Source organism: Oncorhynchus mykiss, chromosome 4 (assembly GCF_057628025.1).
Source record: "Oncorhynchus mykiss isolate SJ-2025 chromosome 4, ASM5762802v1, whole genome shotgun sequence".
Lineage (NCBI taxonomy): Eukaryota > Metazoa > Chordata > Actinopteri > Salmoniformes > Salmonidae > Oncorhynchus > Oncorhynchus mykiss.
In genome coordinates, this window is record NC_143025.1 from 64130001 (window position 1) to 64157086 (window position 27086).

At 44.0% G+C, this 27086-nt stretch overlaps 1 protein-coding gene across 2 annotated transcripts in view; it reads left to right on the forward strand.

Moving 5' to 3' along the window:
* Window positions 1-27086, forward strand: part of cdk19 (cyclin-dependent kinase 19) — a 74366-nt gene that overhangs the window by 32578 nt on the left and 14702 nt on the right. For both annotated transcript variants that reach the window (XM_021600289.3, XM_036975691.2), the window contains 5 exons: window positions 10226-10336; window positions 11772-11912; window positions 19530-19587; window positions 20712-20843; window positions 25271-25414. In XM_021600289.3, the coding sequence (XP_021455964.2) occupies window positions 10226-10336; window positions 11772-11912; window positions 19530-19587; window positions 20712-20843; window positions 25271-25414 (586 nt within the window). The remainder of the gene's footprint in view (window positions 1-10225; window positions 10337-11771; window positions 11913-19529; window positions 19588-20711; window positions 20844-25270; window positions 25415-27086) is intronic.

Sequence of the window (27086 nt, forward strand, 5' to 3'; positions counted from 1 at the left end):
GGAGGAGATGATACGGGTTTTTGATCGATCTGTTTTTGGGGAGGAGGCTTCCAGGGCCCTGTCTTCCCTATGTCAAGGCAATCGATCCATAACAGACTACTCTATTGAGTTTCGCACTCTTGCTGTCTCCAGTGGCTGGAACGAGCCGGCCTTGCTCGCTCGTCTTCTGGAGGGTTTCCGCGCAGAGGTAAAGGATGAGATTCTCTCCCGGGAGGTTCCTTCCAGCGTGGATTCCTTGATTGAACTCGCTATTCGCATTGAGCGACGGGTTGATCTTCGTCACCGAGCTCGTGGAAAGGAGCTCGCGCTCTCCGTCGCCTCCCTCTCCGCATCACTACCATCTTCCTCTGCCGGCTCGGGTGCTGAGCCCATGCAGCTGGGAGGTATCCGCATCTCGACTGAGGAGAGGGAACGGAGAATCACCAACCGCCTCTGTCTCTATTGCGGTTCCGCTGGTCATTTTGTCACTTCATGTCCAGTAAAAGGCCAGAGCTCGTCAGTAAGCGGAGGGCTACTGGTGAGCGCTACTACTCCTGTCTCTCCTTCAAGATCCTGCACTACCTTGTCGGTCCATCTACGCTGGACCGGTTCGTCAGCTTCCTGCAGTGCCTTAATAGACTCTGGGGCGGAGGGCTGTTTTATGGACGAGACCTGGGCTCGGGAACATGACATTCCTCTCAGACAGTTAAAGGAGCCCACGGCCTTGTTCGCCCTGGATGGTAGTCCTCTCCCCAGGATTCAGCGTGAGACGCTACCTTTAACCCTCACTGTTTCTGGTAATCATAGTGAAACCATTTCTTTTTTAATTTTTCGTTCACCTTTTACACCTGTTGTTTTGGGCCATCCCTGGCTAGTTTGTCATAATCCTTCCATTAATTGGTCTAGTAATTCTATCCTCTCCTGGAACGTCTCTTGTCATGTGAAATGTTTAATGTCTGCTATCCCTCCTGTTTCCTCTGTCTCTTCTTCACAGGAGGAGCCTGGTGATTTGACAGGGGTGCCGGAGGAATATCACGATCTGCGCACGGTGTTCAGTCGGTCCAGGGCCACCTCTCTTCCTCCACACCGGTCGTATGATTGTAGTATTGATCTCCTTCCGGGAACCACCCCCCCCCGGGGTAGACTATACTCTCTGTCGGCTCCCGAACGTAAGGCTCTCGAAGATTATTTGTCTGTAGCTCTTGACGCCGGTACCATAGTCCCCTCCTCCTCTCCCGCCGGAGCGGGGTTTTTTTTTGTCAAGAAGAAGGACGGGTCTCTGCGCCCCTGCATAGATTATCGAGGGCTGAATGACATAACAGTGAAGAATCGTTATCCGCTTCCTCTTATGTCTTCAGCCTTCGAGATCCTGCAGGGAGCCAGGTTTTTCACTAAGTTGGACCTTCGTAACGCTTACCATCTCGTGCGCATCAGGGAGGGGGACGAGTGGAAGACGGCGTTTAACACTCCGTTAGGGCACTTTGAATACCGGGTTCTTCCTTTCGGCCTCGCTAACGCTCCAGCTGTCTTTCAGGCATTAGTCAATGATGTCCTGAGAGACATGCTGAACATCTTTGTTTTCGTTTACCTTGACGATATCCTGATTTTTTCACCGTCACTCCAGATTCATGTTCAGCACGTTCGACGTGTCCTCCAGCGCCTTTTAGAGAATTGTCTTTTTGTGAAGGCTGAGAAGTGCACTTTTCATGCCTCCTCCGTCACATTTCTCGGTTCTGTTATTTCCGCTGAAGGCATTAAGATGGATCCCGCTAAGGTCCAAGCTGTCATTGATTGGCCCGTCCCTAAGTCACGCGTCGAGCTGCAGCGCTTTCTCGGCTTCGCGAACTTCTATCGTCGTTTCATCCGTAATTTCGGTCAGGTGGCAGCTCCTCTCACAGCCCTTACTTCTGTCAAGACGTGCTTTAAGTGGTCCGTTTCCGCCCAGGGAGCTTTTGATCTCCTCAAGAATCGTTTTACATCCGCTCCTATCCTTGTTACACCTGACGTCTCTAGACAGTTCGTTGTCGAGGTTGACGCGTCAGAGGTGGGAGTGGGAGCCATCCTTTCTCAGCGCTCCCTCTCTGACGACAAGGTCCACCCATGCGCGTATTTTTCTCATCGCCTGTCGCCGTCGGAACGTAACTATGATGTGGGTAACCGCGAACTGCTCGCCATCCGGTTAGCCCTAGGCGAATGGCGACAGTGGTTGGAGGGGGCGACCGTTCCTTTTGTCGTTTGGACTGACCATAGGAACCTTGAGTACATCCGTTCTGCCAAACGACTTAATGCGCGTCAGGCGCGTTGGGCGCTGTTTTTCGCTCGTTTCGAGTTCGTGATTTCTTATCGTCCGGGCTCTAAGAACACCAAGCCTGATGCTTTGTCTCGTCTCTTCAGTTCTTCAGTAGTCTCCACTGACCCCGAGGGGATTCTCCCTGAGGGGCGTGTTGTCGGGTTGACTGTCTGGGGAATTGAGAGGCAGGTAAAGCAAGCACTCACTCAAACTCCGTCGCCGCGCGCTTGTCCTAGGAACCTTCTTTTCGTTCCCGTTCCTACTCGTCTGGCCGTTCTTCAGTGGGCTCACTCTGCCAAGTTAGCCGGCCACCCTGGCGTTCGGGGTACGCTTGCTTCCATTCGCCAGCGTTTCTGGTGGCCCACCCGGGAGCATGACACGCGTCGTTTCGTGGCTGCTTGTTCGGTCTGCGCGCAGACTAAGTCCGGTAACTCTCCTCCTGCCGGCCGTCTCAGGCCGCTTCCTATTCCCTCTCGACCGTGGTCTCACATCGCCTTAGATTTTGTCACCGGACTGCCTTCGTCAGCGGGGAAGACTGTTATTCTTACGGTTGTCGATAGGTTCTCTAAGGCGGCTCATTTCATTCCCCTTGCTAAGCTTCCTTCTGCTAAAGAGACGGCACAAATCATCATCGAGAATGTTTTCAGAATTCATGGCCTTCCGTCAGACGTCGTTTCGGACAGAGGTCCGCAATTCACGTCTCAATTTTGGAGGGAGTTTTGCCGTTTGATTGGGGCTTCCGTCAGTCTCTCTTCCGGCTTTCACCCCCAGTCTAACGGTCAAGCAGAACGGGCCAATCAGACTATTGGTCGCATCTTACGCAGTCTTTCTTTTCGCAACCCTGCGTCTTGGTCAGAACAGCTCCCCTGGGCAGAATACGCCCACAACTCGCTTCCTTCGTCTGCGACCGGGCTATCTCCTTTTCAGAGTAGCCTCGGGTACCAGCCTCCGTTGTTCTCATCTCAGTTCGCCGAGTCCAGCGTCCCCTCCGCTCAGGCTTTTGTCCAACGTTGCGAGCGCACCTGGAAGAGGGTCAGGTCTGCACTTTGCCGTTATAGGGCGCAGACTGTGAGAGCTGCTAATAAGCGTAGAACTAAGAGCCCTAGATATTGTCGCGGTCAGAGAGTTTGGCTCTCCACTCAGAACCTTCCCCTTAAGACGGCTTCTCGCAAGTTGACCCCGCGGTTCATTGGTCCATTCCGTATCTCTCAGGTCATTAATCCTGTCGCAGTGCGACTTCTTCTTCCGCGATATCTTCGTCGCGTCCACCCGGTCTTCCATGTCTCCTGTGTTAAGCCCGTTCTTCGCGCCCCCGCTCGTCTTCCCCCCCCCCCCCCCATCCTTGTCGAGGGCGCACCTATCTACAGGGTCCGTAAAATCTTGGACATGCGTCCTCGGGGCCGTGGTCATCAGTACCTAGTTGACTGGGAGGGGTACGGTCCTGAGGAGAGGAGTTGGGTTCCCTCTCGGGACGTGCTGGACCGTGCGCTGATTGATGATTTCCTCCGTTGCCGCCAGGTTTCCTCCTCGAGTGCGCCAGGAGGCGCTCGGTGAGTGGGGGGGTACTGTCATGTACTGTCATGTTGTCTTGTCTCTGTCCTTTCCCTTCACCCTGTCTCCCTCTGCTGGTCGTGTTAGGTTACCTTTTCTCCCCCGCTTTCCCCCAGCTGTCCCTTGTCTCCTCTAACTACCCATTCACCTCGTTCCCCACCTGTTCCCTTTTTTCCCTCTGATTAGGTCCCTATATCTCTCTCTGTTTCTGCTCCTGTCCTTGTCGGATTCTTGTTTGTTTGTTTGTGTCATTCATGCCTGAACCAGACTGTCGTCATGTTTGCTGTAACCTTGTCCTGTCCTGTCGGAATCTGCCGGTCCATCTGAGCCTACCTATGTTTGGTAATTAAAGAAGCTCTGTTTAAGTTGATTCGCTTTTGGGTCCTCATTCACGCACCGTAACAAAATATTGCTGTTACATTGCACAACCTTCAATGTTATGTCATAATTATGTACAATTCTGGCAAATTAGTTTGCAACAAGCCAGGCGACCTAAACTGTTGCATATACCCAGACTCTGCGTGCAATGAACGCAAGAGAAGTGACACAATTTGCCTAGTTAATATTGCTTGCTAACATACATTTATTTTAACTAAATATGCAGGTTTAAAAAATATATATTTCTGTGTATTGATTTTAAGATAGGCATTGATGTTTATGGTTAGGTACATTTGTGCTTTTTTCGCAAATGCGCTTTTGTTAAATCATCCCCTGTTTGGCGAAGTTGGTTGTCTTTGTTAGGAAGAAATGGTCTTCACACAGTTCGCAAAGAGCCAGGCGGCCCAAACTGCTGCATATACCCTGACTCTGTTGCACAGAACGCAAGGGAAGTGACACAATTTCCCTAGTTAAAAGAAATTCATGGTAGCAGGCAATAATAACTAAATATGCAGGTTTAAAAATATTTACTTGTGTATTGATTTTAAGAAAGGTGTTGATGTTTATGGTTAGGTACACATTGGTGCAACGACAGTGCTTTTTTCTCAAATGCACTTGTTAAATCACCCATCTGGCTTAGTAGGCTGTGATTCAATGATAAATTAACAGGCACCGCATCGATTATATGCAACGCAGGACAAGCTAGATAAGCTAGTAATATCATCAACCATGTGTAGTTAACTAGTGATTATGTTAAGATTGAGTGTTTTCTATAAGATAAGTTTAATGCTAGCTAGCACCTTACCTTGGCTCCTTGCTGCACTCACATAACAGGTAGTCAGCCACGCAGTCTCCTCGTGGAGTGCAATGTAATCGGCCATAATCTGTGTCCAAAAATGCCGATTAACGATTGTTATGAAAACTTTAAATCGGCCCTAATTAATCGGCCGTTCCGATTAATCGGTCGACCTCTAGTATGTACGTACAGTCACTGTGGGGACGACGTCCTCAATGCACTTATTGATGAAGCCAATGACAGGTGTGGTGTACTCCGAAAATGCCATTGGAGGAATCCCAGAACATATTCCAGTCTGTGCTAGCAAAACAATCCTGTAGTTTAGCATCTGCTTCACTGGTGCTTCCTGCTTTAATTGTTGCTTGTAAGCAGGAATCAGGAGGATGGAATTATGGTCAGATTTGCCAAATGTAGGGCGAGGGAGAGCTTTGTATGCATCTCTGTGTGTGGAGTAAAGGTGGTCCAGAGTTAATTTCCCTCTGGTTGCACATTTAACATGTTGATAGAAAGTAGGTAAAACTGATTTAAGTTTCCTTGCATTAAAGTCTCCGGCTACTAGGAGCGTCGCCTCTGGGTGTAGCGTTTTCTTGTTTGCTTATGGCGGAATACAGCTAATTCAATGGTATCTTGGTACCTCTGACTGACTGAGGTGGTATGTAAACAGCTATGAAGATAACAGATGAGAACTCTCTCGGTAGGCAGTGTGATCTACAGCTTATCATGATATACACAACCTCAGGTGAGAAATAGCTCGAGACTTCCTTAGATATAGTGCACCAGCGCTTATTTACAACACTGTGTGAACACTGGTTAATTCAATGTTGTTTCTACATCATTTCAATGAAATTACATTGAACCAATGTGAAATAGACGTTGAATTGACAACTCTGCCCAGTGGGAACACATTGTGAATGATTGCACTGACGAGTCATTCATGTCATTCAAGGTTAAGACATGAACCTTGAAAAATTACACTAATCAGGTGCATCAAGTATAACAGGTGTCCTACATGCTGTAGGCTACTTTTTATGCCTGTTATAAATCTCTCATGTCCTAGCTCACCGGAACACCTAACCGATAAAGAGACAAACCATGGGCTTGACTTCATTCAACTGAGAAAGGGAAATTAAACAAAAAGGAAGACTGAAATTGAGTGAAAGGATTTCCATGAGGGATTTCCACACCACTTTAATCAGATGAGGGAACATGTGACTAAACATAGATGGCTCATTCATCACAAAACCCACTGATATTGCTAACTACTTTAATGACATTTTCATTGGCAAGATAAACAAACATGCCAGCAACAAACACTGACACTACACATGCAAGTATATCTGACCAAATTATGAAAGACAAAAATTATACTTTTGAAGTCATAAAGTCATTGTGGAAGAGGGGAAAAAGTTATTGTTGTCTATCAACAATGACAAGCCACCAGGGTCTGACAATCTGGATGGCAAATTACTGAGGATAATAGCGGGTGATATTGCCACTCCTATTTGCCACATCTTCAATTTAAGCCTACTAGAAAGTGTGTGCCCCCAGGCCTGGAGGGAAGCGAAAGTCATTCCGCTACCCAAGAATAGTAAAGCCCCCTTTACTGGCTCAAATGGCCGACCAATCAGCCTGTTACCAACCCTTAGTAAATTCTGGAAAATATTGTGTTTGACCAGATACGATGCTATTTCACAGTAAACAACCGACTTTTAGCACACTTATAGGGAAGGACACTCAACAAGCACAGCACTTACACAAATGACTGATGATTGGCTGAGGGAAATTAATGATAAAATTATTGGGGGGGCTGTCTTGTTAGACTTCAGTGCAGCTTTTGACATTATCGATCATAGTATGCTGCTGGAAAAACGTATGTATAAGGGCTTTACACTGCTATAATTTGGATAAAGAGTTACTTGTCTAACAGAACACGGAGGGTGATCTTTCATGGAATCCTCTCAAACAATATCCAGGTAGAATCAGGAATTCCCCAGGGTAGCTGTTGTCATGGCTGTCCTGACCAGGTCAGGTTACAGGAGACCACAACCCTCCAGATTATCTCTCAACCCCAACAGAGGAGGAGAGATCTAGGGGTCTGAAGATGTGGGGGGTTTTATAAACCCTCACGCCCCTGGTAAATCTCAGGCTACAGACAAATTCCTTTGTCCTGTTACTATGGAGAACCAGCCTCAGAACATTAAACATGAAATAAAGGGACTTTGGAACAATGGTTTCCGTCAGCCACAATGGTGGTCATGACGATAGATGGAATATGAAAATGTATGTCATTTTTGTTTTGTTATTAAAGGTTAATAGATTACGTTATTACGAAAACATTGTAATGTGAAGAGTTTTCCTAGTATATGTTTGATGTTTATACATTGTACGTTATATGGAAAATATCCAAATCAAAGAGAAGGTTTTGGGAAGATGAAATGTTAAGTTAGTTGTCTAAATTTGGATTTGAATCAAATCTAGACCTTGCCTCATTAACTTGGTACGCCCAGAGAATTGCCCTAAAGGCGGTTACGCCCACTTCTGACCCAAGGGTATAAAACCTGTGAGTATAGAATTTACAGGAGGACTACGTGACCCCAGCTGCAGCAAGGTCTAAAAAGTCAACGAACCCAGAACGTAACGCAAGTTTGAGGACAAGGAAATCCTTTTCTACCCAAGCTACGGATGAGTAGCTGTGTCTAAGCGGGTGAATTCAAGTCGAACCACCTAGCCTCCATCTCCCATCGAATTGTGGTATCTAAAGGGTTTCATTCCTATGCTGTGAGCTACAGAGCTGTCTGTCCTCAGAAGACCCCTTCCAGAGCAAAGGGTGAGGGAACAGACTCCTAAGCCCAAAAGGACACTGACATCGGGAGGACTCTCAGAGAGGTGCGCCGGAGTAGCGCGTCATCGAACAGCTGAAGGCCTACGCAGAGAATCCTCGGAGATGATCCCCACGTAATTACATCATTATATTCTGACCCATAAGAGTGGCAGTTTGGGGCAAGGCTAGAGTTAGAATAGCATAGCTGACAAATTCACCCAAATGTATATTTCTCTTGTGTACTTTGTTTTCTCTCTCTATTGAAATCTCCATCGTGGGTAACACGCGCCATAGTGTGTTGGCCCGTTATACATAGTTCTAATCAATAGCCTATAATGTGTTTTGTCTATGTGTATCTTTTTATCATCATTTGAGCTTTTTAGTAAATACATATTCAACTAAGATTGGTGTGGAACGAATTCATTGGTGAGACCCGGGTCCGTGCAGATTCACGGGCTATACGACGTTCAGAAGGAGATTGGTAGAGGCAACTTGTTAATTAGCGGCTGTTGTAAAATCGATATTCTGATATTCTTTGAGTTAATTTTGGAAATAGAAACTCAATAAAAACTAGTTTTCCCATGGTGCCCCAGGTTAATGAGTTAATAATTGCTTGATTCAGTTAATCTAGGATGGGGAGAAGTCTGTCCATGGTAAGGCACTGTTCTGCCTTATAAACAACACTATCAACAAGGCAGGTCCTACAGGCCTTAGTTTTGTCGCACCTGGACTGCTGTTCAGTAGTGTGTTCAGGTGCCACAAAGAGGGACTTGGGAAAATTGCAGTTGGCTCATAACAGGGATTACCTTTAAGTACACAGAGAGCTAACAGTAATGACATGCATGTCAATCTCTCATGGCTCAAAGTGGAAGTGACTTCATCATTCATTGTTTTTGGAAGAGGTGCATGTACAGAGCTGTCTGTTTTAAAATACTAGCACACAGCTCGGACACCCATGTATACCACACAAGACATGCCACCAGAGGTCTGTTCACAGTCCCCAAGTCCAGAACAGACTATGGGAGGTGCACATTACTACATAGAACCATGACTACATGGAACTCTATTCCACATCAGGTAACTGATGCAAGCAGTAGAATCAGGTAAAAATACACCTCTTGGAACAATGGGGACTGTGGAAGAGACACACACAAAGGTACAGACACACATGCATACACACACATTGTGATATTGTTGTATGGTGGTATTGAACATTTTGTGTTGTGGATGTGTGATGGTGTAGGGATGTTATATGATTTACTGTTTTGTCTTTAGCTCATTCGGCACCAACATATTTCTCTGCCTTGGCAGCAACCAATGGGGATCCCTAATAAATACACATTTGATGATGTTGAAATGGTGCTGGAGTAGTGGGGCAGTTCCTGTTTTTTTTGTGACTTGCGGTAACTCTCAGGTTCTAAATCAGTAGTTGTTTAGCAGTCCAAAAATGTCAAACATTAACTTGCTTGACCATGCTGTATTAAGTCATGTAACTGTTTGTTTGTGGACAGGTGTTGCTCTCTGGTTTTATGATGAAACTAAGGTGTGGTTGAATTTATTCTGCCACAGTCTTCTTATTGTGACTTTTTTTTTTTTTTTTCGTCTTCTGATTGGCTTAAACCCAACAGATTATGGGGACATTCTATGAAAAGGGCTAGGCTATATATTTGGGGTGGCAGGTAGAGCGTTGAGAGCGTTGTGCCAGTAACTGAAAGGTTGCTAGATCGAATCCCCGAGCTGATAAGGTAAAAATCTGTCGTTCTGCCCCTGAACAAGGCAGTTAACCCACTGTTGGGCCGTCATTGAAAATAAGAATTTGTTCTTAACTGACTTGCCTAGTAAAATAAAGGTTAAATAAAAAAAATAAAAAAATGTTAGTATTACGTTGTTTTAACACTGTATAACACCATAAAACAGAAGCATAACACACGCCAACTTGCTTATGGAAAGCCAATAGTTTGTGTCATGCCAGCCAGTGTGACTTGCTATTAGGGACACCAGCTGTGTCGTCATATTGTGAACACAGTAAAATTGTGAGTAGTGGACTGTTGCAAAGATATGTTCCTGGTAACAAAACAAACTCATGTATATGGATGGATGAACGGGTAGTAGAGAATCTAATCTATTCTAACTCAGGAAACTTGATGTTTCCTGTTATACTTGATGTACCTGATTTAGTGTAATTTTTCAAAGTTCATGTTTTAACCCTGAATGACATGAATGACTCTTGTCAGTGCAATAATTCGCAATTCGCACTGGTCATAGACATCAATTCAACATCTATTCCACAGAAATGATGTGGAAACAACTTTGAATTAACCAGTGTGTGCACAGTGGGTTAATAAATGTGCATTGAAAGAGGTGTTATTTGCTATTGGAGATACATGTAACCTCTTGCTGTGTGTTCCAGCTGCTACGAGAGCTGAAACACCCCAACGTGATTGCCCTGCAGAAAGTGTTCCTGTCCCACAGTGACAGAAAGGTCTGGCTCCTTTTCGACTATGCCGAGCATGATCTCTGGGTAAGTGATTCATCATGACCGCCAGTTAGACAACCTGTCTTTGTTTGGATGTGTCATCAACCTGTTCTGTTGGTTGTTTCATCTTTGTTCTTGATGTTTTCCTGTCTGTACCATTTATGTATGTATGTATCTATGTACACTACCGTTCAAAAGTTTGGAGTCTCTTAGAAATGTTCTTGTTTTTGAAAGAAAAGCCATTTTTTTGTCAATTTTAAAATAACATCAAATTGACCAGAAATACAGTGTAGACATTGTTAATGTTGTAAATGACCATTGTAGCTTGAAACGGCTGATTTTTAATGGAATATCTAAATAAGGCGTACCGAGGCCCATTATCAGCAACCATCACTCCTGTGTTCCAATAGCACGTTGTGTTACCTAATCCAAGTTTATCATTTTAAAAGGCTAATAGATCATTAGAAAACTATTTAGCAATTATGTTAGCACAGCTGAACACTGTTGTCCTGATTAAAGAAACAATAAAACTGGCCTTCTTTAGACTAGTTGAGTATCTGTAGCATCAGCATTTGTGGATTCGATTACAGGCTCAAAATGGCCAGAAACAAAGGCCTTTATTCTGAAATTCGGCAGTCTGTTCTTGTTCTGAGAAATGAAGGCTATTCCATGCGAGAAATTGCCAAGAAACTGAAGATCTCGTACAACGCTGTGTACTACTCCCTTCACAGAACAGCGCAAACTGTCTCTAACCAGAATAGAAAGAGGAGTGGGAGGCCCCGGTGCACAACTGAGCAAGAGGACAAGTACCTTAGTGTCTAGTTTGAGAAACAGACGCCTCACAGGTCCTCAACTAGCAGATTCATTAAATAGTTCCCTCAAAACACCAGTCTCAACGTCAACAGTGGAGAGGTGACTCCGTAATGCTGGCCTAGGCAGCCTAGGCAGTGGGTTAACTGCCTGTTCAGGGGCAGAATGGCAGATTTGTACCTTGTCAGCTCGGGGATTGAAAATAATAATTTGTTCTTAACTGACTTGCCTAGTTAAATAAAGGTTAAAAAAAATTACAAATAAATCAGGACAACAGTTTTCAGCTGTGCTAACATAATTGCAAAAGGGTTTTCTCATGAACATGTAGCCTTTTAAAATGGTAAACTTGGATTAGCCAACACAATGTGCCATTGGAACACATGAGTGATAGTTACTGAAAATGGGCCTCTGTACGCCTATGTAGATATTCCATTAAAAATCAGCCGTTTCCAGCTACAATTGTAATTTACAACATTAACAATGTGTACACTACATTTCTGATCAATTTGATGTTATTTTAAAGGACAAAAAATTGGCTTTTCTTTCAAAAACAAGGACATTTCTAAGTGACCCCAAACTTTTGAACGGTAGTCTATATTGTGAAACCTAGGTGTTTTCAGTCTTTTGCTTGATACATTTCTCTACACCACTCCCTCTGATCTCCTTTCAGCACATCATCAAGTTCCACCGAGCCTCCAAGGCCAATAAGAAGCCCATGCAGCTGCCGAGAGGGATGGTCAAGTCTCTCCTATATCAGATTCTGGACGGGATCCATTACCTTCATGCCAACTGGGTGCTTCACAGGGATCTGGTGAGTAGAGCGTAGTATCAGTGTCCATTTACAGTGTTGCTACACCTGCTCACTGACACCTCATCCACGGATCAAATCAAACTTTATTTGCCACATGCACCGAATACAACAAATGTAGACTTTATCATGAAATTATTACTTACAAGCCCTTCACCAACAGTGCAGATCAAGAAGTGTTAAGAAAATATTTACCAAGTAGACTAAAATAAAAAGTAATAATAAAAAGTAACACAATAAGAATAATGAGGCTTCCGAGTCAGTGTGCGGGGGTACAGGTTAGTTAAGGTAATTTGTACATGTAGGTGGGGGTGAAGTGACTATGCATAGAAAATAAACAGCGAGTAGCAGCAATGCACAAAAGGGGGTCAGTGTAAATTGTCCGATGGCGATTTTATTAATTGTTCAGCAGTCTTATGGCTTGGGGGTAGAAGCTGTTGAGGAGCCTTTTGGTCCTAGAGCCTTTTGGTCCTCGCCGTACACGGCAAGCGGTACGGCAGTCTATAACTAGGGTAACTGGAGTCTCTGACAATTTTATGGGCTTTCCTCTGACACTGCCTATTGTATAGGTCCTGGATGGCAGGGACCTCGGCCCCAGGGATATCCTGGGCCGTTTGACTCAACCCTCTGTAGCGCTTTACGGTCAGATGCCGAGCAGTTGCCATACCAGGCGGTGATGCAACCGGTCAAGATGCTCTCGATGGTGCAGCAGGAGAACCTTTTGAGGATCTGAGGACCCATGCTAAATCTTTTCAGTCTCCTGAGGGGGAAAATGTTTTCTCATGCCCTCTTCACGACTATTTTGGTATGTTTGGACCATGATAATTAGTTTGTGATGTGGACACCAAGGAACTTGAAACTCTCGACACGCTCCACTACAGCCCCATCGATGTTAATGGGGGCCTGTTCGGCCCGCCTTTTCCTGTAGTTCCCGATCAGCTCCTTTGTCTTGCTCACATTGAGGGAGATCAGTCTTCACTGATCTGTCCTTTTCCTATTGGTCATTGATCTGAACTGTGATACAGGCTGCTTTTAACCAATAGGATGCATGCAAATAAGTCACTTGTTTGCTTGCATATCTAAGAGCAGCAATGAGTTGTGTCCACTGCAACAACTATCCTAAAAGCAACCCTCTCGCCAACGAACTGAATCCTGTTATGTTCTGGCACAGGTGCTGTTAAATCCTTGTACACTTTATTATTAGAGTTTTAACGCCGTTGGCTGTGGAATAAAGTATCTCGGCTGGTTAATGTTTTCAATTCTACCCACCTACCCTCACCAACCGCCACCACCCAACCTGTACTCTAGCACCCATGTGAGATTTTCTCCCCTGCGGTTTTCCCACAGTGTTTTCAGTGGCATGTATTAATGGATTCCAAGGGATGCCAAGCTTTCCCAAAAATTCGACTATGATTATTATTATTTTTTTAATCATCTTTCGTCTCTCTGTCTTTCATAATTTTCCTTCAATTCGCCAGAGGCTGAATGTATCTCACCGGAGAAATCATGCGAGCAAGCGAAACAGCACCCCTCTGTCTCAGTATATGTAGGCCATCTATCTGATGCAGTCTGGTCAAAAAGAGTATGACATTGTTGCCACCCTTAGCATGGAATGCAAGGGAAGCCAGCGAGCATTTTGCTTCCCTTGATAAAAATAAATGCTAAAATCATACATGGGAAGCCAGTTTGGATTTGGCTTCACACCAATCACAAGCTAAACGTTATTTACAGAATTGTCCTCCGGTGGCTAGCTAGCTTGCTAAAATTGTCCCTTTCCTAAATTAGCCATGGATGGAGATAGGAATTTGGACATATTAAAAAAAATAAAAATATTTTTTTTTTAAAACTTTATTATCTGTCCTAGCCAATGATTATAATGGCGATTCTGATTTAACCATAAATTCATACATTGTGCCCCTGGTCTGAGAGGATAGAAGTTTAATACGTAGCTAGATGTAGTAGGCTAATGTTAACTAGCTGGACTGGCACATCATTGCCAATGAAAGAAAGTTAGGCTAGCGAGCAAGCATTTTAGCCAGGTGGCCTAGGACAACAAACACTTTCAGGTTATGACAGAGTCATGAAAGAGAGGAGGATAGCATTGGAGTTTCTGGGTAAGTCCACATGTTTTTTTTTCCTTGCACGCACACAAATAAGTACCATGGACAGCCATATCATATTTTGCTTACGTTGATTGGACTAAGTTGTTTTTGGTATCTTTTAGTTGTCACTATATTAGACTAAACGGAGGTGATTAGATAATGAAATATTGAAGTTGAAATGATGCTGGAGTAGTGGGGCAGTTCCTGTTTTTTTTGTGACTTGCGGTAACTCTCTGGTTCTAAATCAGTAGTTGTTTTGTAGTCCAAAAATGTCAAACATTAACTTGCTTGACCATGCTGTATTAAGTCATGTAACTGTTTGTTTGTGGACAGGTGTTGCTCTCTGGTTTTATGATGAAACTAAGGTGTGGTTGAATTTATTCTGCCACTGTGTCTTCTCATTGTTTCGGCCTCGGGCCTATATATCACGGAGGCAAGGGATAAAAACGAACAGGTTATAGATGAAACAGGACAATTATCACAACAGGTTGTAAATGCCTTTTTGTCCCCCTGGCTTGGCTTCCTCAGTGATTTTACCCATGCACCACTGCTGAGTGTTTTCTGGAAGTGTTTTCTGAAAGTGTTTCTCTTATTTGGCTGTTAAAACCTCTCCTCCTTGCAACACTTATCTCTGCAGTTCCTTATTAGAAGCTCTTTTTTTTTTGCTCTTCTGATTGGTTTAAACCCAACAGATTATGGTCCAACTTGGACTTTCTATGAAAAGGGCTAGGCTATATTACATTATAACACTGTATACCACCATATAACACCATAAAACAGAAGCATAACACACACACCAACTTGCTTATGGAAAGCCAATAGTTTGTGTCATGCCAGCCAGTGTGACTTGCTATTAGGGGCACCAGCTGTGTCATTATATTGATTAAAAACTCATCATGTATGTGGATGGATGAACAGGTAGTAGAGAATCTAATCTATTATAACTCATTGATGCCAGCTGTTTGACGTTCACTCCCTGCACACTAATTGAGTCAGTCAATTGATGTGACTTCCGATTCATTCCGTCACTGGAGAGGCAGAGGAAATCAGAGAGTGTATCTGCAAATCCCACAGCTACGGGAACCTTATAAGGTCTCCATCAAGTCATCCCCTCTTATGCAATCTCTCTCAGGTCTCCCAGATGGCAGCGTCGTGCGATGAAGACCAATGCTAACTCACGTTATATAAATACACAGGGCTCTATCAATCAGGGCCTCAGTCACTGGGCCTACCACATCAGCCTGAGTTGAGTAATGCAGAGATGCAGTTAACAGAGCATGTATGTATTGTAGGCATACTGTTATTAATGGCCTGTAGGCCTACTGTTATGGTGGGGCTCTTTTGGAGTTGAAATCTGATTGATAACATTCAGAGGATAGTGGACCACGTTGTTGTTGATGATGGGGATTGCTAAGCAGTTTATGACATGGTAATAGTGGATTGCTATAATTTTGCTTAGAGATTCTATAGCATAAGCAGGTATTTAATGCCTGGTCAATATATGCGGTTAATGAATCATCCAGGATACAAAAGAACAGACAATGGACTTGTGTGTTTAATTTCATGTGTCTGACCTCAAACACTAATAGAGGCTTAGGGTAAGTCCTACTGTAGCTGCGTGCCTGTTGCACAAGAAAGCCTTTATTTAAGCAGAGGCCAGGGCTTTCGTCAGTATTACACTCTTAGAAAAAAAGGTGCTTTCTATAACCTAAAAGGGTTCCTCGCCTGTCTCCATAGGAGAACCCTTGGAATAATCATTTTTGGGTTCCATGTCGAACACAAAGGGTTCTACCTGGAACCCCAAAGGGTTCTACCTGGAACCCAAAAGGGTGCTCCTATGGAGACAGGCGAATAACCCTTTGGAACCCTTTTTTCTATGAGTGTACTGTAAATGGTCATTTTTCTCATTGGAGGTCCACACTCTCCCTAATCTGAGCATCAACTCTTCTTAATAACTATTTTCTTTGCCACAGGATGAATTTCTCAGTTGTCACTTTCTCTGTATTGTATTCCAAATAAGGTTGATGTATTGCAGTTTAATGTGCTTTCTCAAAGCTAGCACTTCCTGCTATTGTGGATAAAGGCCTGTGCAAATTCCACTCTCAAGCTGGTGGTGTTAGGCATTGGGATATGTGAGTATCAGTTTTGCGCAATTAGTTTGTTACCCTTTTCATTGTGAACTTGTTCTGAAATATGAAAGAGTCAAGTTTGTTTTCTACCTCTCATTTTGCTACTCATTGAAACATGCCACATTCCAGCGCATCTGGATATGGGGTGGTTTTCTATCAATTTTTACTCCACAGTAATGTTGGGGGAGGTGTGTTAGAGTTAGGCTAGAGGGGGGAGTAGCGCAGGCAGCATTCCTATATCTACAGCCACAGGGGTAGATACGAGTAACTGCATGGCTCCCTCCTCCGCTCACTTTGCCCGTTATGCAACACGTAGCCTTATGCTGCGCTGCACAGCTGCAGAGAAACCAGCCTACCCTACCCCTCCTCTCCAGTAAACCAAGCAGGCCGCCCCCTGCTCCTGCCTAAATTATGTAACCCACACTAGCCAGAGAAGTTAGATCCCTCCCCCACCATGCTGACTGTAGCTGTACTCTAAACCTGAATACTGCAGTAATTCCTATTTCTGCCAGAAACAAATGTTTGAGGTTGAAAATGCCTTAGACAGTCAATATGTACAGGCTGTAGCCACGTTACACTGAGAGTAAAGTCAGGTTTCAGCTGCAGCAAATGGATGTGCTAGGCTTCTCTCTCTCTCTCACACCTACCTGCCTATGGTGGCTCGTTTTCCTGATTAATACAAGACGTGCCCTCTGGTGTAATGGAATGTTGTTCATAGCTGGAGTGATCCCTGGCTCCCCGTAGTCACGTGTCACATGTGCCACCAGGAAATGTCAAGGAACAACAGCAACCACACACGAACTGAGAACTGTCCTTTTGTCTGAATATGGACTGTGTGTGTGCCCTCCCTAGGTCTATACCCCGTGTAGAGTGGGCTGTGGCAGGCCTGCGCTGTTACAACTCATGGCGCAGTGTGTAATGGTGTTCTGATAGTACAGTAGAGTGGTTAATGCTTGTGTGTCGAGAAAATAAACAGGTCATTACTTAATCATAAGACATGTAGGAAGAGGAGGAAAAAAATATTACAGCGAACGCAAGGACAAAGACACTGAATGAATAATGGCACTGCTGTATAGTTCCCAGTGCATGTAAAGATAGTGTACCTCTGGCACTTGCTGGTCTAAAACCGGGCTATTTTTGACTCTACATGTTTGTTTGTTTTTTGTGAAAGACGGGCACATCCTTAGGGATTGAATTTTCAGACCCACGGAGGGCTTCGGGATATTTCTTTTCCAGTCCTGACCCACGCTCATGAAACCTCCTTACATTTCTGGGAAGCTAAGCACGTTAGAGTCCAAAACAATCCAAACTTTTGTGGAAAAACTAATCAGACAGCAATATTACCACCTCAATTCAGTGCTCAGTTGACTTTTTCATTGCCCAGTCATCCAATCTCTGTTTTTATGTGAACTTTTTGGTAATTATTACTCACCTGTATGGAAATATGATCTCTTTAAACATTGGGTCAGTGAAAGCAATTTCTTTAGTCTGACTGTATTAGCCCACTTATTTAGAATTTGAAAGAGGAGCCGATGCCAGTCATTTGGGAGTGAAAAGAGACCCTCCTCGAGGGAGTCGTCATTGTGTTTGCAGATAGCGGTGTTTTGTTGTGTGTTTGAATAATAGAGCTCATTATTAGTGGGGTTCCTATAGCAACAGCCCGTATTTGTTGAGCAGACTGAATCCTATGAGTTTGAGATTCACAGACTCAGGGGACTGACAGAAAATGGAAGGATACATGAAGGATTCATGATGAAAAAAACAGTGGGCAGGTAGCCTACTGTGTAAGTATAGTCATTGGAACAGAATGATGCACTCAATTGACGGTTCGTTTTGGATGTGCTGTGTACCTTTTTACACTCAGACGACATGAATGTGCTGTATGGATAATGTATATTGAACAAAAATGTCAATGATTTTACTGAGTTACAGTTCATATAAGGAACTCAGTAATTTGAAATTAAATCAATTAGGCTTTTATATGGATGTCACATGACTGGGCAGGAGCGCCTGGGAGGGCATAGGCCCACCCACTTGGGAGACTGGCCCACCCACTGGGGAGCAAGGCCCAGCCAATTAGAATGAGGTTTTCACCACAAAAGTGCTTTATTACAGACAGAAATGCTCCTCAGTTTCATCAGCTGTCCGGGTGGCTGGTCTCAGACGATCCCGCAGGTGGAGAAGGTCCTGGGCTGATGTGGTTACATGTGGGCTGCGGTTGTGAGGCTGGACGTGCTGACAAATTCTCCAAAACAATGTTGGAGGCGGCTTATGGTAGAGCAATGGACATTCCATTCTCTGGCAACAGCTCTGGTGGACATTCCTGCAGTTAGCACACTCCCTCAACTTGAGACATCTGTGGCCTTGTGTCGTGTGACAACTGCACATTTTTAGAGTGACCTTTTGTTGTCCCGAGCACAAGGTGCACCTGTGTAATGATCATGCTGTTAATCAGCTTATTGATATGCCACACCTGTCAGGTGGATGGATTATCTGGGCAACGGAGAAATGCTCACTAACGGGGATGTAAACAAATTTGTGCACATCATTTTTGAGAAATGATCTTTTTGTGCCTATGGAAAATGTTTGGGATATTTTATTTCAGCTCATGAAACATGGGGCCAACACTTTACATGTTGCTTTTATATTTTTGTTGAGAATATATTGACGGGTAAAGTATTAGATGAAGCAATACTATAACACGGAGGCCATTTTTCTTTGGGCATAAAGCTTTGTAGATGGTGAAAGTGAGAACATCACGGTAAACTGTTATTTGATATATGTATGTATTCTGCAATTTGAATTGTTGGTACACAGACCGTCTGGCCTAGATTCAGATTTTTTTTTATGTTTCTCAATGTTTCCGGGTTTAAATTGGCTAGGTGGTTCTGGTGTCATGCAGTCAATCACATTGCTATACAGGGCACCATAATATCATGCGTCCCCCAAAGCCCCAAAACACAGACTCAGACAGAGAACATTATTATGTCGTTGGAAGCAATGTCCCAAAGGCACAGGCATGCTTCACCACCATGGTAGACCTTGATATCAGCGATCAGTAGAATCATTGATGGAGCAATCTTTCACCATAATAGCTTGACCTCTTTTTTTGTGTCTTTGGCAGTATGGAGGTCAAGAGCGTAACTTGCATTCCATGTGGCATGTTCTGCCTCTGTTATTTGTGTGTTACACTGGTATTGCCCAAACCTCCCTTCTAAAAGTCATTGGAAATGCATGGCATTTTTGTCTATTATGTGATAAACCTGTAAAGTGAATGTAACCTTATTTCTATGTTGTGTTTTTTTAGTTGAACTTGGAGCCTCTGAGGGTTCCCTGAAGGCTGAAGCACACGCAGAAGATAGTTGACTGTTTGTCTCTCTCTTCTCTAGAAACCAGCCAACATTCTGGTCATGGGGGAGGGCCCAGAACGAGGACGGGTGAAAATTGGTAAGATGGGCTAAATGTACACACTGAAGTCAGTACTCTGTAGATGATTGATGGAGCGGGCTGCTGATTCAGTGATTTTTAAAGGCTTAAACTTGTCAGTGAGTATGTTTTGTTGTCAGTAGATTGACAGAGATAATGTACAGTATGTGTACTTATATTATTTGTATTCACATTTGAATGGAAAATTAAATGTTATCAAACAGCTGAATGATGTGACCGTAGATCAATGAGTTTGTTGACTTGACTGAGAGTACAATGGCTGTAGCGTTTCACCTTCAGCCAGCCTCTGAGGGGGTCTCTGAACACAGGGACACGGGGGGCAGGCAGAGGGGCTTTAAAATGGCCACATGACACTGATGACACTATTGCATAACCTACTCCCCAGCGTGACACTATTCTGGGATGATGTCACAGGTCTGCTGTGCCGGATGGACTATATTTATACCCTAACCCTGAGAGTCTAGTGTTAGTGCTAAGTTGTTATTATTAGAGTCACAGGACCCCCTTGGTGACCGCAGCTCAGGGATGCTTGGGTGTCGATGACCGCGTGACATCCACCAGACCAGACCACCAAACTTCACTTCGGGTCCTGCACAGACACAGAAGACCATAATAGGGAATTACCTTTCCTTAAGACTACAGAAACAAGAGCTTCCCATAAGACTACAGACCATGACAGACTCCAGGTTCTGTGCAGACCTGGCCCATAAGATGACTTATTGACATAAACACCAGCCACACAGTATATTTTGATTGGACTTCAATTGAATTGATTGATTGACTGATTTGATTAGGCTGCTCTTGTGAAAGAGAAGAAATTCAAGAGTGGTGGCTTTGACAAGTTATACATTGCCAACGATATGACTTGCTCAACAGAGCCAGGGATCATCCCTGATACCAAACACTACCCCCTTCGCGGAAATACCAGGTCAAAGGCTGCTTGAAATACTTGTGCTGCTCGTCACTATCAAGTCTCTTCTCAAGTCTCTTCTGATGGGGCTCTCCTGGCTTAAGACATGGAGAATAGAGTAGCCTTGAGTTGAGCTCGCCCTGTTTTTCATCGTCATTCATTCATGGTTGATACTATGTTGTCTTTCCCCCACTGTATCTTATTAAACTTTTAGCTGACATGGGCTTCGCCAGACTCTTCAACTCTCCTCTCAAACCACTGGCGGACCTTGACCCCGTCGTGGTGACGTTCTGGTATAGGGCCCCTGAGCTGCTGCTAGGGGCCCGACATTACACCAAAGCAATCGGTGAGTAATTTGCCTTAACGTGAGAGGTACATGGAATCTGTTTCTGAACTCTTCTATATTAATGTGGATGCTACCACGATTACGGATCATCATGAATGATGAGTGCGTAATGATGAGCGAGCAAGTTACAGATGCACAAAGATCATGCCCCCAAATATGATATACAGTTGAAGTCGGAAGTTTACAATATGATTAGGTTGGAGTCATTAAAACTCATTTTTCAGCGACTCTACAAATTTCACTCCACAAATGTCTTGTTAACAAACTATAGTTTTGGCAAGTCGGTTAGGACATCTACTTTGTGCATGACACAAGTAATTTTTCCACCAATTGTTTACAGACCGATTATTTCACTTATAAATCACTGTATCACAATTCCAGTGGGTCAGAAGTTTACATACACTAAGTTGACTATGCCTTTAAACAGCTTGGAAAATTTCAGAAAATAATGTCATGGATTTAGAAGCTTCTGATAGGCTAATTGACATAATTTGAGTCAATTGGAGATGTACCTGTGGATGTATTTCAAGGCCTACATTCAAACTCAGTGCCTCTTTGCTTGACATCATCGGGAAATCAAAATAAAATCAGCTAAGACCTCAGAAAAAAAAGTAGACCTCCACAAGTCTTGTTCATTCTTGGGAGCAAGGTACCACGTTCATCTGTACAAGCAATAGTACGCAAGTATAAACACCATGGGACCACGCAGCCGCCATACCACTCAGGAAGGAGACACGTTCTGTCTCCTAGAGATTAATGTACTTTGGTGCGAAAAGTGCAAATCAATCCCAGAACAACAGCAAAGGACCCTGTGAAGATGCTGGAGGAAACTGGTACAAAAGTATCTATGTCCACAGTAAAACGAGTCTTATATCGACATAACCTAAAAGGCCGCTCAGCAAGGAAGAAGCCACTGCTTCTAAACCGCCATAAAAAAGCCAGACTATGGTTTGCAACTGCACGTGGGGACAAAGATCGTACTTTTTGGAGAAATGTCCTCTGGTCTGATGAAACAAAAATAGAACTGTCTGGCCATAATGACCACTGTTATGTTTGGAGGAAAAAGGGGGAGGATTGCAAGCCAAAGAACACCATCCCAACCGTGAAGCACGGGGGTGGTAGCATCATGTTGTGTGGGTACTTTGCTGCAGGAGGGACTGGTGCACTTCACAAAATAGATGGCATCATGAGGTGGGAAAATTATGTGGATATATTGAAGCAACATCTCAGGACGACAGGAAATTAAAGCTTGGTCGCAAATGGGTCTTCAAAATGGACAATGACCCAAAGCATACTTCCAAAGTTGTGGCAAAATGGCTTAAAGACAACAAAGTCAAGGTATTGAAGTGGCCATCAAAAAGCCCTGACCTCAATCCCATAGAATATTTGTGCCTAGTGATATTGTCGACCACCCAGGAAACATTTTTCTGAATGACAGTCAAGTGACAAACTGCTGTTGTGATAGGCCTATAACACATGATGCAAAAACAGCCCGTGTGGAAAACGGTGTTCAGGAAGAATGTCCAGAATATATTTGTCTCGTTCGTTGTCAGTGACGACAGTTGTGATCCAATACCATTATATTTGTGTTGATTATCTGCTGCTGTCTGCTAGATTTGCAACAGGGTCTAGAAGATTTAACAGGGAAAGCATCAAGGTAATGAGTTCATGTTTTCATATGTTTCCGTGCGTCGGATTGGACAATGAGTCTAAGCTATTGCGCGAACACCCAAGGAATTTTCCTTTGTCATTCAGGACATTTATTGACAACAGATGAGTAGCCTAGTGGGCTTATAAACAAATGATTTGGATGTTGTAATTAATGATGATGGTGATAACCCAGTAACAGATGGACTCCGATCCCTTTAATCATAGAGGGTATTATTACTTTGTGTCTCTAAAATCACAATGTTTCCATTTCTATTGTCACGTGACACAGAACATTTGTTGTTGTTGAAATGATCAAATGTCTGCCTTTTACCAGATCCAAATATTTTAGCATGAGCTCATAAATTTAGTTGCCTATGCCACAAAATATAATATTCTGCCCATATGAACTAATTGATTTTAGGCCATAGCCGCAAATAGACAGAACATTGTTTTCCATTCTTTAATAAAAGGCTCATAAACTGAAGCAGGTAACCGAAACTACAGCTCGCTTCAGTTTCCTTGCCAAATAGGCTTAGAAGCAAACTCTGTATCTCAACAACGTTATTTACCATTCATTTTTATTGGACACAGCATAATCTGAAACACAAACAAAACAAACTGCAAATGCGTCCACAAGCTTGATGTAATCATTGCGTGTTAGGAATATGGGATTAAATACAAAACTAATTTCTAAACAGCAAAACAGATATGTATGAAAACACCCTCAAATAAAAGCCGACATTCTATACTGTTGCCTCATTTATGTATGTATACATATACAGTGGGGCAAAAAAGTATTTAGTCAGCCACCAATTGTGCAAGTTCCACCACTTAAAAAGATGAGAGAGGCCTGTAATTTTCATCATAGGTACACTTCAACTATGACAGAAGTTGAATTAATTTATTTGCAAATTATGGTTGAAAATAAGTATTTGGTCAATAACATAAGTTTATCTCAATACTTTGGGTATATACCCTTTGTTGGCAATGACAGAGGTCAAACGTTTTCTGTAAGTCTTCACAAGGTTTTCACACACTGTTGCTGGTATTTTGGCCCATTCCTCCATGCAGATCTCCTCTAGAGCAGTGATGTTTTGGGGCTGTTGCTGGGCAACACGGACTTTCAACTCCCTCCAAAGATTTTCTATGGGGTTGAGATCTGGAGACTGGCTAGGCCACTCCAGGACCTTGAAATGCTTCTTACGAAGCCACTCCTTCGTTGCCCGGGCGGTGTGTTTGGGATCATTGTCATGCTGAAAGACCCAGCCACGTTTCATCTTCAATGCCCTTGCTGATGGAAGGAGTTTTCACTCAAAATCTCACGATACATGGCCCCATTCATTCTTTCCTTTACACGGATCAGTCGTCCTGGTCCCTTTGCAGAAAAACAGCACCAAAGCATGATGTTACCACCCCCATGCTTCGCAGTAGGTATGGTGTTCTTTGGATGCAACTCAGCATTCTTTGTCCTCCAAACACGACGAGTTGAGGTTTTACCAAAAAGTTATATTTTGGTTTCATCTGACCATATGACATTCTCCCAATCTTCTTCTGGATCATCCAAATGCTCTCTAGCAAACTTCAGACGGGCCTGGACATGTACTGGCTTAAGCAGGGGGACACGTCTGGCACTGCAGGATTTGAGTCCCTGGCGGCGTAGTGTGTTACTCGCAAAGTTCAAGGGGGCCGAATACTTTCGCAAGGCACTGTATATGTATGTGTAACATTTGATCTCAAATCCAAAATGCTGGAGTATAGAGCCAAATGAAATCTTTTAGCTTCACTGTCCAAATAAATACACAGGAGAGTGTACATCAAAAGACATTCCAGAGAAGTTATTGTTTAACTTCATTATATTCATACCTAACACATGCTTCCTATTTTGCAACCAAAGCACAGAGATGAGATGGAAATGAATTGAAAATCGACCAGCAGACACAGACCAGTAGGACTTTGCTCTTTTGATTTTTTTTACCCAGACCGTATTTGCACTTACAGTAATGAGAGTATGTCTAGCCTTTTGGGGGCCCTAAGCGATATTTGGTCTGGTCCGCCCCACCTCGCGGGCAAAACATTTTAGTGCCCCCCGTCTTGCCAGGGGATATAGGTGATAAGTTGATTTTGATTGGCCCAACCAGCGGAAACGCCTCCAAATGGTACCACCTCACAACGCCAAATATGAAGATATAACCAAGAGTGGCGCAGTCTAAACTGGCAACGGTCACCGCAAATTAACATTCTTATTTAATCAACACTGTCAAGTACAAATATAGTAATGTTATATTGTAGTGAACAATCTAATGATTCTATGTAATTTGTAATGACAGTTTTCTTTGCAATAAGTTTTGACATTCATTTGGTAGCACCCCTTGAATTGCTGTTTTTTTCTACATGTACAGCAGTGAATGAACGGCCTACTGTATAGGAATGGCATATGTTCCTCAATAGAGCCCCCCCTGGCCGAAGCCAACAGGCCCTTCAGGGTGTCTGCCATCACAGATGCATGTAGCAGGCCAACACACTGAAAGGCCCTAGGCATACACTATGAGATTATATGAGTTTATGCACAGGGTTGCAGATGTAATTGCAGGGTACAGCCAAATTCCTAAGATGAATTCTTAAGAGGAAACTCCTGTGACTGTCCAGTCTCCATTAGTGTGAGAGATATTCGGATACACCTTGGCAAGTTTAGACGAGTGTCTTTTGTGTCCGCTCCTGCTAAGGTGTAGGCCCGGACCACTCTGTTTAATTGCTAACTGCTTGTCTATCTGATGCAGACATTTGGGCGATTGGCTGCATCTTTGCGGAGCTGCTGACGTCCGAGCCCATCTTCCACTGTCGCCAGGAGGACATTAAGACCAGTAACCCCTTCCACCATGACCAGCTGGACAGGATATTCAGTGTCATGGGCTTCCCAGCAGGTCTGACCAGCACACACACACACACACACCTGATGAGACCATGTAGAACATGGGTGTCAAACTCTGGCCCGTGGGCCAAATTTGGCCCGCGGGGTAATTATATTTGGCCCGCGAGACAATACCAAATTACTACTAGAGCTGGCCCGCCGGTATTATACAGCGCATTCACCACTAATACTACGAATCCCATAATGCTCTGCTGTTTTCGCGCGCCAATCAGGACAGGACCCAGAAACGCTCTCTCCTCTGTGACAGTAGTCATAGCAACATAGACGCTACAACTGTCAGCGAGCTAACCCTTCCCAAAAATGGCGAAAAGAAAGGCAGAAAACAGGAGCTTTCTGGACAAGTGGGAGGCAGAATATCTGTTTACATATGTAAAAGACAAACCTGTTTGTCTTGTTTGTGGAGTCAACGTGGCTGTAAGTAAGGAGTACAACATTAGACGACACTATGAAACGAAACACCATGACAAATACAAGGACCTGGACATGACTCAAAGGAGCCAGAAAGTAGAGGAGATGAAAAGAAGTTTGGTTTCACAACAGAATATGTTTAAAAAAGCCACATCACAAAGCGAGGCTGCTGTAAAGGCTAGTTATATAGTGGCAGCAGAGATCGCAAAATCAGCCCGGCCCTTTAATGAGGGAGAGTTCATGAAAAAGTGCATGATGAAGGTTTGTGACCTCGTATGCCCAGAGAAAAAACAAGCATTTTCAAACGTGAACCTGAGCAGGAACACAGTAGCTGATCGCACATGTGATCTTGCCACCAATCTGTATGACCAGCTGATGGAAAAGGGAAAAGATTTTGTTGCGTTCTCCCTCGCTGTGGATGAGAGCTGCGACGCATCTGATACTGCTCAGCTGTCAGTCTTCATCCGTGGAGTGGACTCAAATCTGTGTGTTACGGAGGAGCTATTAGGATTCAAATCAATGCATGGCACAACCACAGGAAAGGAAATCTTTGAGGAGGTTTCCAAATGTGTAACTGAAATAAAGCTGGCGTGGGATAAACTCGTTGGATTAACGACAGATGGTGCGCCAGCGATGTGCGGTAAAAAGAGTGGACTGGTGGGCATGGTTCCGTGAGAAGATGCGGGAAGAGAACTGTGCAGGTGAGCTAACTGTTTACCACTGCATCATACATCAGGAAGCACTGTGTGCCAAAGCCCTAAAGATGGAACATGTTATGACCACAGTAACACAGGTAGTTAACTTTATAAGAGCCAAAGGTCTAAATCACCGCCAGTTTAAATCTTTTCTGGAGGAGTGTGGTTCGGAATACGCAGACGTGCCGTATCACACAGAGGTGAGATGGCTAAGCAGAGGAAAAGTACTGAACAGATGTTTCGAGATGCGTGAGGAAATATGTCAATTCCTGGAAACCAAAGGGAAGGATACAGCAGAGCTCCGGGAGCAAAAGTTCCTGTGTGAGCTGGCCTTTCTCTGTGACATCTCGAGCCATCTCGATGCTCTGAACCTGCAGCTTCAGGGGCGGGGGCGCATCATCACAGACATGTACGCTGCAGTGAGGCTCTTCAAAACTAAACTGTACCTGTGGGAGAATCAGATGCTGCAAGGAAACCCTTGCCATTTTCCCTGCTGCCAATCCATAAAAGCGCAGATCTCTACCGCCGTGTTCCCATGCGCACAGTTTGCTGAAAAACTCA